At 42.4% G+C, this 18,523-nt stretch overlaps 1 protein-coding gene across 3 annotated transcripts in view; it reads left to right on the top strand.

Annotated features, from left to right (window-relative positions):
• The first annotated feature begins 8,750 nt into the window (after nucleotides 1-8,750).
• The window catches only part of TDRD3 (tudor domain containing 3), a 216,568-nt gene continuing 206,795 nt past the window's right edge, over nucleotides 8,751-18,523 (top strand). The window contains exon 1 of one of the 3 annotated variants that reach the window (XM_066235532.1): nucleotides 8,751-9,478. In XM_066235532.1, coding sequence (XP_066091629.1) covers nucleotides 9,438-9,478 — 41 coding nt within the window. In that variant the 5' untranslated portion in view covers nucleotides 8,751-9,437. Of the gene's footprint in view, nucleotides 9,479-10,119; nucleotides 10,331-18,523 lie in introns of those variants that run through there. The other 2 variants (XM_066235530.1, XM_066235533.1) reach the window with 2 other exon arrangements.

Raw genomic sequence — 18,523 nt, 5'->3', positions numbered from 1 at the left:
GCAAATGATCCGATGTCATCATTTCTTATGACTGAGTAGTATTCCATAGTATATATATACCATAGCTTTTTAATCCACTCGTCCACTGATGAACACGTAGGCTATTTCCAGATCTTCGCTATTGTGAACAATGCTGCCATAAACATGGGGGTGCATTTCTTCTTTTGAAACAGTGCTATGGTGTCCTTGGGGTATATTCCTAAAAGTGGTATAGCTGGGTCAAAAAGCAGTTCGATTTTTATTTTTTTGAGGAATCTCCATACTGTTTTCCACAGTGGCTGCACCAGTCTGCATTCCCACCAGCAGTGCAGGAGGGTTCCCTTTTCTCCACATCCTCACCAGCACTTATTCTGTGTTGTTTTGTTGATGAGCGCCATTCTGACTGGTGTGCATTTCTCTAATGATTAGTGATGTTGGGCATTTTTTCATATGCCTATTGGCCATCTGTATGTCCTCTTTGGAGAAGTGTCTATTCATATCTTTCACATTTTTTTATTGGATTGTTTGTCTTCCTGGTATTGAGTTTTACAAGTTCTTTATATATTTTGGTTATTAACCCCTTATCAGACGCAATGTCAAATATATTCTCCCATTGTGTAGTTTTTCTTTTTATTTTGTTCTTATTGTCTTTAGCTGTGTAAAACCTTTTTAGGTGTTTTTTTTTTTTTTTGCATTTTTCTGAAGCTGGAAACAGGGAGAGACAGTCAGACAGACTCCCACATGCGCCCGACCGGGATCCACCCGGCACGCCCACCAGGGGGCGACGCTCTGCCCACCAGGGGGCGATGCTCTGCCCATCCTGGGCGTCGCCATGTTGCGACCCTCCTGGGTGTCGCCATGTTGCGACCAGAGCCACTCTAGCGCCTGGGGCAGAGGCCACAGAGCCATCCCCAGCACCCGGGCCATCTTTGCTCCAATGGAGCCTTGGCTGCGGGAGGGGAAGAGAGAGACAGAGAGGAAGGCGCGGCGGAGGGGTGGAGAAGCAAATGGGCGCTTCTCCTATGTGCCCTGGCCGGGAATCGAACCCGGGTCCTCCGCACGCTAGGCCGACGCTCTACCGCTGAGCCAACCGGCCAGGGCTTTTTTAGTTTGATATAGTCCCATTTGTTTATCCTGTCTTTTATTTCACTTGCCCATGAAGATAAATTGGCAAATATATTGCTGCGAGAGATGTCGGAGAGCTTACTGCCTATGTTTTCTTCTAAGATGCTTATGGTTTTATGGCTTACATTTAAGTTTTTTATCCATTTTGAATTTATTTTTGTGAATGGTGTAAGTTGATGGTCTAGTTTCATTTTTTTGCAGGTAGCTGTCCAATTTTCCCAACACCATTTGTTGAAGAGGCTGTCTTTACTCCAATGTATGCTCTTACCTCCTTTGTCAATTATCAGTTGTCCATAAAAGTGTGGGTTTATTTCTGGGTTCTCAGTTCTGTTCCATTGATCTATATGCCTTTTCTTATGCCAGTACCAGGCTGTTTTGAGTACAATGGCCTTGTAGTATAACTTGATATCGGGAAGTGTGATACCTCCCACTTTATTCTTCCTTTACAAGATTGCTAAGGCTATTCGTGTTCTCTTTTGGTTCCATATAAATTTTTGGAATATGTCTTTTATATCTTTGAAGTAAGCCATTGGTATTTTAATTGGTATTGCATTGAATTTATAAATTGCTTTGTGTATTATAGACATTTTAATAATGTTTATTCTTCCTAACCATGAGCACGATATATGCTTCCACTTGTTTGTATCTTCCCTGATTTCTTTTTTCAATGTTTTATAATTTTCTGAGTACAAGTCTTTAATCTCCCTGGGTTAATTTATTTCTAGGTACTTTATTTCTTTGGTTGCAATGGTGAAGGAGATTGCTTCCTTAATTTCTCTTTCTGACAGTTCATTGTTAGTGTATACAAATGCCTCTGATCTCTGAGTATTAATTTTATATCCTGCCACCTTGCTGAATTCATTTATCAGGTCCAGTAGTTTTTTGACTGAAACTTTAGGGTTTTCTATATACAATATCATATCATCTGCCAATAATGATAGTTTTACTTCTTCTTTTCCAATTTGTATGTCTTTTATTTCTTCTTCTTGTCTGATTGCTATGGCTAGGACTTCCAGGACTATGTTGAATAAGAGTGGTGAAAGGGGGCACCCCTGCCTTCTTCCTGATCTTAAGAGGATTGCTTTTAATTTTTGCCCAATTGAGTATGATGTTGGCTGTGGGTTTGTCATAGATGGCTTTTATCATGTTGAGGTCTGTTCCCTGTATTCCCACTTTGTTGAGAGTTTTGATCATAAACGGGTACTGGATATTATCAAATGCTTTTTCTGTATCTATTGAAATTATCATGTGGCTTTTCCTCATTCTATTGTGTTCTTCATTTCTGATATTGTATTTATCATTTCTGACTGATTCTTTTTTATTATTTTAATGTCCTTTTTTATATTTGCTATCTCTTTATTTAAGTGTTCATAATGACCATCTATTTCTGTTCTAATATCTTTGAGCATCCTAACAATCGTTATTTTAAACTCTGCATCTGGTAATTTGGTTATATCTGACTCATTCAGGTCCTTTTCTGGTGGTTTCTCTTGATTCATTTGTGTTGCATTTCTCTGCCATCTCATTTTGTCTGTATAAAAGATGATTTTGGCCACTGGAGTCCACTGGGTGTGGCCTCTGTGTTTCCTAGGTGAGGTCTGTGTTCAGGCCTGCCCCACCCTCTGCTGTTGCTGCCTAAGGCATTCGGGTATGGACATTGCCAGTGCCTGCCCACTGGGGTTGTTGCTGTGGTTTCCGCCTCTCCTTCACAGGAGTGGTTGTGATCATGTGCTCGGGTGTACAAGCCTTAGTGGCCTTGGCCTTTGCCCGCCCCCACAGGTGGCAGGGGTGAGCACCTTTGCTCAGTTGCGGGTTTCTGCCTGATTCTGGGCTTTCGCCCCGCCCTTGCAGGAGGAGCCTGCTCGTGGGACAGCTGCAAGCCTTGGCTCCACAGGCAAGGTGGGACTGCATGCCCATGCTCAGTAGCAGGACTCCACCTGTTCTGGGATTTTGGCTCCACCCCACGGGAGGAGCCAGCTCTCAAGTCAGGCCACAAGCCTTGGTTTTGTGGGCGGGGCAAGGCTGTGCTTCTGCGTCCTTGCTCAAGGGTAGGTCTCTGTCTCTTCTGGGTCTCCTGCACTTCCTTCGCAGGCTGCATTGCAGGCAGCCCACAGCTGGGCTTGACCACTTTCCTGCATCCCCGCCTCCCCAGCCGGGAAGACTGAGCTCACACCTGGGCCTCAGTGGTGACCAGCCGGCTTCTGCCCTTTTTGACAGAACCGCACTTCTGCATCCCATCGCCTCCCGCCCTCAGGTGAGCCCTCAACTGTGTGGGTGGGGGCACTGCAACTCAGACCCTAACACTCAATACTGTAGTTCCGAAAGCTCCCTCCTTCTATGCGACTCAGCTCTGAGTGCCGCGGGAGAGCTTGTTTGGCTGGTGTCCTGCTTCCCTTTGCTTGTATTGCTGGTTCCAGGGGAAATATTCACTTCAGATTTGGGAAGGGACTCGTCCCAGAGTTAGGGTGGCTGTCTCTCAAAATGTTTCTCCCTGTGCCTCCTAGATTACACTCTCTTCCTGTTCCTTCAGTTCTCTCCTCTCTCCCCTTCTCCCGGAGCCCTGCGTTAGTGGTTGTGAGAGAGGTTTTCTGCGTGGTCCCTTTAAGAAGAATCCTGGGTCTGAGAAATCAGTTTCTGTCTCACAAACAGTACCGTCTTGTTTCCAGCTAAATACTGCCCATATGCCTCTTCTAGGCTTTGGGGCTGCAGGCTGGGGCTTTGTTCCTGGGACTTAGGACCCCTCTTTGCTAAACTCACTTCTTACCACGTGAGTCTCTCCCGGCTGCCATTAACTCTGGGGAGCTGGGCAGCCCTTTCTGCATTTCTGCTTTTCCTACCAGTCTCAGTGTGGCTTCTTCAGTGTTCCTTGTTTGAAGAGTCCTCTTAGTTTAGTCCAAAGTTGGTTTTTCCAGATGATGGTTCTTAAAATTAGTTTGTAATCCACTTTGGTTCTGTGAGGTGGAAGTTGGTCTCCATGCACATTTTTGTGTGACCATGTTTTTGTCTTTGGTATATAGCTAGGAGAAGAATAGATGAGTCATATGGAAATTTTATGTTTAACTTTTGAGGACCTGCCAAACTATTTTCCAAAGTAGTTGCAAGATTTTATATTCCCACCAGGAATTATGAAGGTTCCAATTTCTCCACATCCTCACCAACACATCATTGCCCATCCTGATAACTATAGTCATTCTAGTGGGTGTGAAGTATCTCATTGTGTTTTTTGATTTGCACTTGCTAATGACTAATGATGTTCAGCATCGTTTATTTACTGCCCATTTGTATCATTTTTTTGGACAAATATCTGTTCCAATGCTTTACCCATTTATTAACTGAGTTTTATTTGATTTTACTTTAATTTTTTTAGCAAGAGAGGGAGAGATGGACAGACAGGGACAGATAAGAAAGGTAGATGAGAAGCATCAATTCATAGTTGTGGCTCTTTAGTTGGTCATTGATTGCTTTTTCATATGTGCCTTGATGGGGGGTGGGGGGCCCCAGCTAAGACAGTGACCCCTTGCTCAAGCCAGTGACCTTGGGGTCATGTCTATGATCCCACACTCAAACTGGTGAGCCAGCACTCAAACCAGATGAGCCTGCGCTCAAGCCAGCGACCTCGGGGTTTCTAACCTGGGTCCTCAGTATCCCAGGCCAATGTTCCATCCACTGCACCACTGTCTGGTCAGGCTAACTGAGTTAATTTTTATTATTGATTTTTAAGAGTTTTTTTAGATATACAACCTTTATTTTCTCCCATTCAGTTCTCTTTTCACTGTCTTGTTGGTGTTCTTAGAAACACAAATTTTTAAAATTTTGATAGTTCAACTTATCAATTTTTTGTGTGTGACAGAGACAGAGGGACAGATAGGGACAGACAGACAGGAAGGAAGAGAGATGAGAAGCATCAATTCTTCTCTGCGGCACTGTAGTTATTCATTGATTGCTTTCTCATATGTGCCTTGACTGGGGGGTTACAGCAGACCGAGTGACCCCTTGTTCAAGCTAGTGACCTTGGACTCAAGTTGGTTTGCTTTGCTTAAACCAGATGAGCCAGCTCAAGCCAGCAACCTTGGGCCTTCAAACCTGGGTTCTCAGCTCTATCCACTGTAACACTGCCTGGTCAGGCCCAATTTATCTAATTTTTAATTTTTCTATTGTGGTTGGATATCGTTATCTATTGCCTAACCTAGTGTCATAAAGATATACTTCTGTATTTTCTCCTAGGTATATTATATTTTTAGCTCTTACATTTAAAACAATAAATTTTGAGTTCTTATATATGATGTAATGAAGGGGTCCAACTTCATTTTGTATGTGGATATCCAGTTGTCCCAGAACCATAGTTGAAAAGACTCTTTTTCCCTTTCGTAAAACCAAAAATATTTTGTCTGTTTCAGGCTTCTAGAGTATTTCCTGATGAGCTCAGCAGTTCTTCAGTGCTGCATGGAATTGGCTCATGTGCCATTCACAGATTATTTCTGTACTCTCTGGAATGTAAATGGCTGAAGGACAAACAATTTATTGTGCCTCAGAGGGATAGGTACTCTTACAACTTCATACTTTGTTGTGGTTTCTGTTCCTACCTATCCAGTCTTCTATCCTTCTTTAGTCTGAGAACTTTTTCCCTCACTGAAATAATGGACAAGAGAGGTGAATGGATTCTCAGCCTCTCTTCTGTTAATTTATACCATTGACTCCAAATCAATTTAACTCTGCCTTTTTGACCTCTCGTGCCAAAAGCTCTTTTGTTATCTATTTCCCCCAACTTTCAGCTCATTGCAAAACTTTACATTTTCTGTAAATCAATGATTTGTCTTATTAAAAATGGAAATCCACTTTTTCATCCAATTGGTTGCTACCATTTTTTTTGGCACTAACTTATGTATATAGAACATAATGCCAATAAAAAAAATTTGATGTGAAAGAAATTAGTATAATCTACACATTTTTCCTCAACTTTTGAAAAATTTCAAACAGGAAAAGTTTAAAAATTATATATACATACACAGTTCTGAATATGTGAAATTTTATTCTTGTACTATTATCTATTAATCATTGTATTATTTTCCATATTAACTATAAACCTACTTTGCTCCACCCTGTGTATATATTTAGATATAAAATGAGAACCTGGACCCTCCAATTAGAATCACCCATTTTTAACATTTTGTCACATTTACCCTCTCTGCTCTTCTTTCATTCATATATATATATATATATATATATATATATATATATACACACACACACACACACACACACATATATACACACACGTAGATACATACAGGGTTGGGCAAATGTAGGTTTACAGTTATGAGTACATGAAGGTTTTTTTAATTATTGTATTATTTCCATATAAACTGTAAATCCTCCTGTATATACATGTGTATATATCTGTTATGTAAATACAGCTATATGGATAGACGTCAACATAGATATATACTGAATCATTCGATAATAAATTACAGATACAACTCTTTAGGCATAAATGCTTTGGCATAAAATTTTCAAGATTAAGGACAATTATTACCACTCTTTAAGATTGAGATTTGCATCTTGTTGTCATATCTCTTGTCTTTTAAATCTGGAAGAATTCTACTTTTCTTTAAAAAATTACAATGGCTCATTTAAACAGGCCAGGCCAAGTTTCTTGTAGAATACACCACATTCCGGAATTATCTGCCTTTCCCCTGTATTTAACTTGTTTTAACACCCCCTATATAGCCTTTAAATTTGTGCTTATATCTAGACCAGGCCTTCTTAACTTTGGTACTATTGATATTTTGCGCTAGATAATTGTTGTGGAGAGGTTGTCCTGTGTATTTTAAGATGTTTAGCAGCATCCCCAGCCTCTACCTATCCATGCCCCTCTCTTGCTGCCCCCCCTTTCCCATTATGACAAACAAAACTGTCTCCAGATATTGATAAAGTGCTGGAGGGGGGTTGTTATAGCATGGTTAGTAGGGTGGGAATCCATCCCCTAGTTGAGAATCACAGGATAGAAACTTGATTAAAATCAAGCTAAACAGTTTTGGCAAGAATAGTTCTTAGACAATGCATATTTCTAACTGCATAACATCATTAAACATGTATCAGATTGTCCCATCTTTAGTATCTAACTTTGGTCACTTATTGAAAAAGCGATTTTGGGGGGGGGGTAAATGTACATTTTCTATTTTATAAGTTATGGCTTAACACTTAGCAACTGTGTGAAGATCCTGTACTCCTACAAGTTTTCACCCAGTGGTTTTTATCATTCTCTGATAACTTTGCCTGAATTGTTTGTGATTGATTGGAAAATTGTAGTTTTCTAATTCTATTGTTTGTTCTACACTTAACCTGTACTATTCCTCTGAAAAAATTTTTTTCATTCTCCCTCCTTTATTTTTAGTGGCTCTCTGCACTCATGCATTTTCTTTATCCAATTTTTTATTCAATTAATTGTTGTAATTTTTTTTGATGCTCATATATTGGCTGAAATTTCTCCATTGCTCAACTCATTCTTTAAAGCAAGGAAATTTAGTGTTTAGTGAAGCATTTTATTAAACAATTGTAAGCACCAAGCAATGGTAATTTCTTACTGCATATGTGAACAAATGTGTGAAGACTTCATATTTAACCAGTGAATAATTCTTGATGATCAGAAACTATCATTTTCATAGTTAACAAGATACATTAATTGCAAAATGTAAATAATTGGTAAGAGAAGATACTATTCCACAATCAATAAATATTATTACCAATTTAATTTTGAGTCACCTAGTTACTTCAGAATGGTAAATCTCTTCCTGATTTCTAGCTATGACTGGTGCCTGTAAAACGGAAATATACTTGCAGTATCTATATGGCCTTGTATATACACTGAACATTACTGCAAATTGTAGGGAATGGGATGGGGTTATTACTACTTCTGAAAGTGCTTGGGAACGTACTGCAGTAGCAGCAGAACTCAGTGAAGCATCGGAATTTTAGAACTATGACTTTACAGAAGCCGGACCGACATAGCCCAATTAAAAAAAAATTATATTAAGGGATTTTAGCTCCACACAGAGCAATTATTCCCGTCCTTCTGTAACAATTTCTTCCCCAGTCCCGCAGTCTGCCCTAAATGTTTATGGTGTCGGCTTCCAATGAAACCACCGACGTGAAGGAATTTACCGTAAATTCTTAACAATCTCACCCTGAGCCTCATCACCCAGAGCCACTGTCACTAGAGCCTTTTTCCAGGACCCCGCAGACGTGCAAGACCGTGTAGGGGGGAGCAAATTTTTAGGGAGCGTCTGCTGAGCCGCGTGCCTTCTGATAGGCTGGCGTGATCTTGCCCCTCCCAATCACATTAGAGCTTACTCCGCACCGCTCCTCGACGCCGCTGCGCATGCCCACCCGGGGACCCGCCCTTGTGCTGCTTCAGCCCTTCTGAGAGCTTAAGGGCACCCACAGCGAGGGTTGAGAGCCAGGCCTGGCTGTCCCTGTGGTAACGTCATAAAGCTGCGCTGGGATACGATTGGGCGTAGTAAGAAAGCGACAAGAAAAAACGAGCACTGACCCAACTGTCCAGTTTCCCTATGTCCCTAAAGTGCAGGTGTTTTTGGGTTGGCCACTCACTTTCATTGTGGTGCCCGACCTGGACTATCCGATTTGCCTGTAGGAACTGAAAAAGAAAAAATCGACTGGCTTTTTCTCTGCGTCCAACAGCAAGGAAGGAGCCAGTCTCTATATTATAGAGTCTATAAGAAAGTAAACTTCTTTGCTGTGCAGCGTGGGCTTGGGAACAGCCCTCCTGAGTCTGGCTGCAGGAATCACGGCCTTCCCGATTGCCGGGGGCAGCGCCTCGGGCAGCCCGCGGTCCGTCTGGGCGCGGCCGCTCCCCCGCTCTCTCAGCTGACGACCGTCTGTCGGCGCCAGAAACGCGCACAGTTCTTTCTGCTCTTCCAAGAGCTCCCCAGCTAGTGTCCCAGGCGTGCCACTCAGAAAAAGTGACCCACAGCAGAAAACAACCAGCCTTTGGCGTAAAGCCTCGTGGTCCCGGCCGACACACCGGCCTCCTACCTGCGGCCGCCACCCGGCCGCAGGCTCCCAGCCCCAGGCCAGGCCGGCCCCTGTGGCCGCTCGGAAAACGCGGCGAGCGGAACCCGCACGCGGAAGCGCCGGCCGCACTGAGCATGCCCAGTTGCAGAGCCGACCGGAGGAGTTTTTTTCTTTCTTTCTTTCTTTCTTTTTCTTTTCTTTCTTACTTTCTTTTTTTTTTTTCTTTTTGGTCTCAAGTAGGAGGCACCCCCCTACCCCCACCCCAGCCCCCTGGCCCCTACCCCCGGGCCTAAGCAGCCACCATGGCCGAGGTCCCCGGCGCGGCGTTGTCCCAGGCGGGTTGGTAAGTGGTGAGTGCGGCCGGCCGCGGGCGCGGACCGGGGCCCCGAGGAGGGCTGGGGCTGGGGTTGGGGGCGGTGGGGTGCGTGTCGGGGTAGGCGGAGGCCGCCGCCCGCCCTCGGCTCTCCCCAGGCCCTAGGGGCCGGCTCCGCCCCCGGCGCCACGCGGAGCCGACCGAGTCCCGCGGCTCCCCTCGGGGCGGCGGCGCGGCCTGGGCCCGGGCGGCGGGCGGCGGGCCGGGCAGAAGCCGCGGGCAGGGCGGCCCAGGCCCGAGCGGCCCGCGGGGCGGCCCTGCAGCGCCGTTCGCGCCTCTCCCGTGGGGGAGCTGCGGCCGGACGAGGGGCGGGGAGGGGAGGCTGGGGAGCCAGGAGCGGCGGAGGGTCGCGGCCCGCGGGAAGTGGAGGGCGGCGGGGCGCGCGGCCCCTGCTGCTGCCCGGGAGCCTTTCCTTCCCCCGCGAGTCCGAGTGCGGAGCCGCGGGCGGGCGGGCGGCTCGGGGCCGCCGCACACGCGCAACTTCTGAAGCTGAGCAGGTCCGCCTGTCAGCGCGTCTGGGTGCTCCGTAGAACTTTTCTTGAAGGGATGGACGTGTTCCGATTTTTACAGACGTTTCCTGTCAAGATTTTTTAGGATCTGAAAGCAATAAAACACTATCCGAAACGAAGCGGTTTCTGGAACTGCGGCCATTACGGCTGTAGACACCAGGCTGACGCTTTTCCAGGCCTGCACCGGCGCGTCCGGAGACGCAGGGTGGGGACGGGGAGGAAGTGTGCCCCTGCTCCCGGAGTTCGCAGTCCTCGTGCAAAGAGGAGACAGGGGGGCATTAGCGAAGGACAAACACAAAAACCGGAAACAGTGGTAAGTTGTCCCGAGGAGCAGGCAGAGGTGCTTGGAATTGGAGGGAAGGAGAGGTAATGTCCTAGAGAAGTGGGCTTTGAGAGATGATGAGAAGGCGTTTTAGACGACGAGATGCTGGTGACAAGGCACAGACGCAGGGACGTGCTTACAGGCTTGCAGAGCCGACACTAGAAACATGCCTCATGGAAGTGGGAGGCTGTCCAAGGAGGACTGAGAACAGAAAGTATGGGGCCAGATTAATGGACGGTTCAAGTGCCTAAAAGGTGTGGATTTGATAATCTGGATAAAGTTTTTAATTAGAATAATATAACACACGTGTTTTGAAGAAGCTACTCCTGGCTCTACAGCCATCCCATGCTGTAGGTGGACACCGACAGGGGAGTTCACACAGAACTCCTTAGGAAAATAACATAGTTAGAAAGTGGTAGTAGTGACTGGTGATCTCAGGAGAGCCAGTTCCAAATCTGGTGCTTTCAACTATATATTATGTGTTATTGTACCTACACTTTTTGTGTAAAGCACCATTGACATAAAGTACTAGAAAGTTTAAAACTGGCCCTGGCCGGTTGGCTCAGTGGTAGAGCGTCGGCCTGGCGTGCAGAAGTCCCGGGTTGGATTCCCGGCCAGGGCACACAGGAGAAGCGCCCATCTGCTTCTCCACCCCTCCCCCTCTCCTTCCTCTCTGTCTCTCTCTTCCCCTCCCGCAGCCAAGGCTCCATTGGAGCAAAGTTGGCCCCCGCGCTGAGGATGGCTCTATGGCCTCTGCCTCGGGTGCTGGAATGGATCTGGTTTAGACAGAGCGACACCCCAGATGGGCAGAGCATCGCCCCCTGGTGGGCATGCCGGGTGGATCCTGGTGGGGCGCATGCGGGAGTCTGACTGACTGCCTCCCCGTTTCCAGCTTCAGAAAAATACAAAAAAAAAAAAAGTTTAAAACTCACCTCATTATTTTTGTTCTTTTAACTGGAATCACTTTCTTCAGTTTCTTTACCTCGAAAGGTTGTCTTGGATAATTTTGATCACTCTTCCATTTAAGTTGTCCCCCAGTTTTCATTTGATCAAACCTTAGTTCTTTAAGCTAGTTTTATGATTTCATGTTCAAATACAGTCTTTTACTGTTTTCCAACATGACCTCACTTTCTTTAGAAACGCTAGTTTCATTATTTTGGTTCTAAACACATACTGGATTCTTTGGACTCCTTAAGATTGGAGAGCCACATCTTATTGTTCTGGGTATCTGTGGTGCCAGAGACACATTACATTGTAGGTTCTCAAAAAAGTCTGATACAAATTGCCCATGCCAACCAGAATTCCCTAGCCAAGGTCTCTAACCAAGCCTAGGTAGAGTGCCTCCCTTTGTTATTTTGTTATAAATCCCCAGCAGTATTATATTGTAACATGTGCCACTTTGTATTACAGATGATCTGTTTATAGGTTTTACTTCCACCAAACGGGGTTGCTTTTATGACTTTTGCTCATAAAGGGAGGAGTAACCTGTGGGTCTGATAAATCTTTCTAGCTGTTGGGGGAATGTCATGTAATTTCTGATGGGTCTTGAACAGACGAGACTTGTGCCAAAGACAAGGATCTCCTATGCTTTCAGCTGACCTGTATTGTAGTAGATCTTACAATACAAATTCTCGAAGGTGTAGGCAGACAAGAGCACTGGAGGGAGAATTTCTGACCAACTCTTTGGTCAGACATGCTCTAATTCTTGGAGCTCTCTGTTATTGTCATGGACAAAACCATTTTCTTTGTACTTGGTCTATTCACTCAATTATTTGTAGGACCTGAAAAGAAATAGATACTAAAACACCTAAATTATTATTAATTCTATTTTATCAGTTTCACCTAAAAAGTAGGTTTGGGAAATTAAGTGCTGAAAAGCTTATTTCTGGAAATGTGATCTTCAGGGAGCCCAGGTGATTTATGTAGACCAATCTATTTTTTCCAGTTTATTTTTGAATATATGTTTTTCTCTTAAGTCTTTTATCTTTATTAGAGCCCCACAAAACCAATATTTCAAATGCAGCTTCAATAGCCACCTTGGCGGGTAGACAGACAGACAGATAGACACACACCCCTTTTAAATTTAAATCCGTAAAACCTAGAGCTTTCTGTTCTACTGGCCACTAAGAAACACACAAATACACACACACACACACACACACAGCACTAGGTTTTGCTGATTTGAACTTAAAAATTTTAGGGACTTTTGCAGTATAGTAGTTATGTTTAAATAATGCATTAAATGGTACATTGGGTTTTTGTAATGCTTAATTATATGCATGAAATAACTGAGAGATTTGACTCAATTTGTCTACATAATAGATTTATTTCATTCTGCTTCTTATTTTTTTCTTTGGAGATTTCTTTTAAGGGAAATTCTACTAACCTTTTGAATTTTTTTAAAGATCAACCTTTGAAACTTTTTAAAAATAGAAACTGTTGAAGAACAAAGATTCAACCAAGTTAATTTAATAATCTAATTGGTTTTACTGGATGATTCATGAATCAGACAGCACCCCGTCTGTCTAGTAAACGGAAAAGTTCTTGGAGGAAGGAGAGGCTGAAACTGCAATTAGATTAGGTTTAAGTCTTGGTGAGGCTTGTTACAGTGACTCCATTTAGGGTCTGTTTTTTTCTTCTTAACAAAATATATTAATGGAACATAATTGTCTGTTTGTATTTTTGAAAAGATTTTTTTTTCATAGAATTAATGATTGTATAGCTTAACCCATCAGTGTGCAGATGAGGAAACCCCCCAGATAGGATCAACAGTTGGCTTAGAATTATAAGTGGCAGAACCAAGAATAGAGCTGAAAGGTCTGGAATAAACGTTCAGTATTCATTTCCACCAAGCTATGGTGACCACTTCTAATTTAAATTGTTGATTAAAAACCACATTTTAAAATAGAAAACTGGGTTTTAAAGTGCTTTGTGATGTGTAAATTTACTTCCTTATTGGGAAAGATAAGATGCTTGTTCTGTTGAGTGACAGTGTTAGTTTAGATTCAGTGAAACCTTTATCTTTTGGTGGCTCACATAATTGTTGATTAAGTTGATTGGAAAATCTGGTTAATTTTTGAAGTCCAAGAATATAAAGGTAACACACTATGTTGCATATTTTTGTCTTATACAGTTGCTTTGAGTTAAAGCCACTAAATGTAGCCTTGGAAATAGTGTTTCCATTTTATTCTGAAAGAACATATTTGTTTAGAACTCCAGGTTTCTAACATCCAGGATTTAACCAGGTTGTGCTCAGGGATGGGAGGGGGGTTGTTTTTATGTTTGGTGGAGAGGCTGACATTAGCAGGAAAAGAGAGGCTGAGCACAAAGTTCTCCTTACTTTCTCCTCTTTGAATTTCACCTCCCCTTTTGGGCATTTTCTCTTTGAATATGGGTGCTATCACCATACTAATATCCTCTGGCCCAGGTGTATACCAAACTTCATTTCCTTTGTTTCACCTTTGAAATACTAGGAAAGGCTACAGCTTATAAAAATCTTTATCACTTAGTACTATAGAACAACCACGGGATAGGGAAAATAAGAAGCACATGGCATTATGGATTCTAAAGTGATTATTGCTCTCTTGTCTTGAGGGGCCTGCTCTGTTATTCTTCATATTGCCTTGAGATAGCTACTCCAAAGAAGTGGAACAACTTCAGGACTTTTTGCTGGAATTTCCAATTCCTGGCTTGTAACCTACCCACAGATGGGGAGCTTCTTTTCACATCCCGTCACATAGAAGCTTCCTCCCAGACACATTAATGATCACAACCAAAAAGGTCAGATTCCTGTTCTGCATTCCACTCCTGTGCCTTTCTTGTTTGTTTGGTTCCAGTTTTCTGAGAGACACACCTATCCCCCAGGAGATTGCTGATGAATGATTTCAATCTTCAAATAAGAAACAACCTTTGCAGCATCATTATAACTACTATACCTTCACATAATACACCATTGGTAACAGTCATACAGTACGAGTTTATGCAAAGGGTGTTTCAGTATAACTCTTAGGCATAGGTATATTTGCAAAGAATATTGGTAGTTCTTTATAGGATTGTATATGAAGTATAGGATTATTATCTAGAATTACAAACTACTTTATCACTATCGCTTTGATATAAATGTACCGTTGAAACACTCTTTTGGAAAGGCTCAGAACCATTAAGATACTTTTTGAATAAAATAGAATAATAGATCATGACAAAGAACAGTAGAAGAAACCAATTGCTTTATACAATACTTAGTTTTCAGGGGAGCTTATTGGAGACATTCTTTTATTTTGAAATATTTCTTGTTTCTTTAATGAAGTTTTGTAACTACCTCTTTGGTTTATATTGTTTGTAAAATTATAATGTTCAAAGGTAATAAGGCTTCTTGAACTTCTGTCTCAAAATATGTTATGTATTGCCTGACTGCTTCTATGGATATTGTAAACTGCTAAAAATTACTGGATAGTCTATTAAATTTTTTAAGTTTTCAAATCACTGCTGTTTGCAGTAATTTTTGGGGGTGAATAACCTCTAAATCCAGTTCAAGTGCCTGTAGACTCGACTGCCTCGAGCATAAAGGGGGTATAAAAAGAAACTTGCTACCTCAGCAAGTTGAAAATAATTTTTTCCTCTCACACAGCAGCATTTGCTAAATCGAGTAAAAACTGCATAGTAACATTTCAAAAATCATAAAAATTCAACCATATTACTTTTTTGGCTTATGTTTTCTCCTTTTGACAATATAACATGGGCATTTTGACTTATTCTGCTATAAGTAAGTAACATCTCTAGAAATTCTGACTTTTTCAAATGTGTAGGATGTAGGAGTAACTGTTTACCTCCAGATAATTTTTAGAAGAAGCAGACTACATTCCCAGATACAGAAAAATCTTTATGTAAAATTGAGAAACATTTGTGAAGTCATAGAATGACAAAAAATCATAGAAAGGGAGCAAAAATGTTTTGTGATAGTCAAAGTATTGACAGTGGTGTCAAATCAAAGATAGCGATGGCAGAAAAGAAGCACAGTGGTAAGTAAAGAACAAAGGAAGAGCCATATTGTGTACTACAGGGCTGGACAGAGCTTTCGTATGGTGCCTTAGTACTGTAACCCTGTAACACCCACTGTTGGGCGGATAAAGTGTATTATGCTCACTTTGTTAAAGATAACACAAGGAGGCCGTCACCCAGGTGATATTAATGTGTGTTGGGGTGGGCTAAAGGCAGGCAGAATCCTTTAGCCTGGGGCTTAGTTTTGGGATTAAGCCTTTCCTACCCTTTTTGATGTAGGGCGGTACAATCCTATCATGCCTCAGAGAAGTGACTTTGTATTAGAGACTTCCCTATTTTGTATATTGGATTAAGGGTTTTGAATCTACACTATAAAATAGGGGTAGAATGGGAGCTTGGGCTCTTGGTTCCTGAGATAATCATTAGAAGAGAGAGCAAAGGAGAGCTGAGAAAGGCCACGTGGAGGAGGCCAGGAGAAGCAGCCAAGATGGCGGAATGTTGAGTGAGAAGCCAATTTGGGCAGAGTTTGTATCTGGGATAAGGAAAGGAGATGGGGAACAGAGGTGAATAAGTCTGGTGAGCTAGAAACATTTGATTCTAGGAAACTCGGATAAGTCAGTAGCTTTGTGAGCACTGAATGTGACTGGGTTTTGGAGCCCAGTGTGTATTTTTACTTGCCCGCCGGGTGCAAAGCTAGAATTAAAGACTATGGCCCACCAGTTTTTGGCTCTGCTGTTTCTTTGCCGACTGTCCGAATCCAATGCGAACCTGCATGGACCAGGCTGCTCTGATGGTGGCCCTGGCCTTGGCTCCTGGCTCTACACCCACTCAATGGGTCAGAGTCTGCACATGTGAGCACTTCTCACACATATTACAGTTTTACAGCCTTTGAAGTACAAATACCTACCCTTATTCCTCATCTTGTTGGGTAAATCATAGCTACCCAACAAGACATCTGGTAACAGACAGTTTCTTTAGTATAGCACTACTGAAGGTATAATAATCTTTACAACAATAGTCAGTTATATAGTCCAGAGAAATTTGTAACCCTGAACAATAATGTCTGTACTGAAATACACATAGTAAATACATACTGTTATGCAGAAAGCACTTGTTTGTTGTTGGGATGATGTACAAGACGAACAGAATTTATATATGTTATACACTGGTCTTTTCCTTGTAGGGTGTTGTTGAAAGTAGTTAACTCAGACATGGGAAGTCTGGAAGGCTTTCCAGAACTCATGATGTATAAGCAGAGTATTTTGAATATGTGATCGCATAATATGCTCTCTGGTCTTTGTCTAGGGAAAAAACAAGGCAGATTCATTGGTTCACTCATGCAACAAATAACATCTTTTTATGGCAGGCACTTTCTTTAGTACAATTGGATATGATCTTATGGGGGGAAAGCCATTAATTACATATTTAAACATATATTGCATCTATAAAATATACTAGAGAGGAGAAGGGATATTGTTCTGTAAAGAACTTATAAAGAGGCAAATTTGGTGTCTTCCTGGTCGTCAGAGAATGCTTCCCGAAATCTGGAGGACAAGTGGGAATTAAATAACCTAAGTAAGGGGAAAGCAGCATGTGCAAAGGTCATGCAAAGGTGGGTACAGAGATCTGAAGGGCCATAATGGGAGGTGGGCAGGACAGAAAGGCAGTGTAATGAGATGGGGCTGGGAGAGACGCAGGAGCTAGAGCAGGGGTCCCAAAACTTTTTACACAGGGGGCCAGTTCACTGTCCCTCAGACTGTTGGAGGGCCGGACTATAAAAAAACTATGAACAAATCCCTATGCACACTGCACATATATTATTTTAAAGTAAAAAAACAAAACGGGTACAAATACAATAATTAAAATAAAGAACAAGTAAATTTAAGTCAACAAACTGACCAGTATTTCAATGGGAACTATGTTCCTCTCATTGACCACCAATGAAAGAGGTGCCCCTTCCGGAAGTGCGGCAGGGTGGGATAAATGGCCTCAGGGGGACGCATGCGGGCCCGCAGGCCAGGCCTTAGTTTGGGGACCCCTGAGCTAGAGCATGTAGCTCAGGCCTTAGTAAATTTTGTTTTTATTCTGGAGGCAATTGAAACCAGTTGAAAAGTTTTATCAGGAAATGGGGAGGTGGAAGTAGGGATGACTTAATTGTTTTGAGGGATCCTTGCATTGAACAAAATGGATTGGTGGTAGGCAGGAGCAGATGGATGGAGTGGATTGTGATGGAGAGCAGTACACTGAGTTGAAATATTTAGGAGGGAAAATGGACAGAACTTCTTGCTAGATAGAGAGAAAAGGAAGTATCAAGGGGTAGATTTCTAGGTTTTTGGCTTGTATATCTGAATTGGTTAGATAGGGACAATTACAGAAGTTGGCAAACTGTGGCTCGTGAGCCACATGTGGCTCTTTGGCCCCTTGAGTGGGGCTCTTCCACAAAATACCACATGTGGGCACTACCTTGATAAGGAATGTACCTACCTTTAGAGTTTAAGTTTAAAAAATTTGGCTCTCAAAAGAAATTTCAATCGTTGTACTGTTGGTATTTGGCTCTGTGGACTAATGAGTTTGCCGACCCCTGGACATTAGAAGAGGGCCACATTTTTGAGGGATGGATTGTGAATTCAAATTGAACATTATTTGAGTATGAGGTGCTTTTGAATCTTCTAAAGTAAGATGCCAGTTAGGCATTAGGAAATACTAATCTTGCACTCAGAAGAGAAAACTGGAGATATAAATTTGGAGTCATGTGAGTATAGCTGATGATTGAAGCAGAGCACAGATGAACTCAGTTATGGCTGCACTGTCCAGTTTGGTAGACATTAGCCACACGTGTCTACTGACCACTCCAAATGTGTGTAGTCCAAATTTAGATGTGCCATAAATGTGAAATACACACTGGAGTTTGAAAGACTTAATACAGAGGGGAAATGTAAACATCTTTCATAAATTTTCTATTTTTTCATATTGAAATAATGTTTTCAATATATTATAATAAAATATAAAATTAATTTTACCTGTCTTTCTTTGCTTTTTACAATGTGGTTACTAGAAAAGTTTTAAATTACGTATGTGGCTTGCATTATACTTCTGTTGTCACTGATCTGTGATCTAAAGACAGATAAGAAAACTGAGTAAGAAGAGGCTAGGTTTAAGCTCTGAGGAATTTCAGCTTTTTTTTTT

This window comes from Saccopteryx bilineata, chromosome 6 (genome assembly GCF_036850765.1).
Source record: "Saccopteryx bilineata isolate mSacBil1 chromosome 6, mSacBil1_pri_phased_curated, whole genome shotgun sequence".
NCBI lineage: Eukaryota > Metazoa > Chordata > Mammalia > Chiroptera > Emballonuridae > Saccopteryx > Saccopteryx bilineata.
The sequence above is the reverse complement of the archived record's forward strand: the minus strand, read 5'-3'. Positions and strand labels throughout refer to the sequence as shown.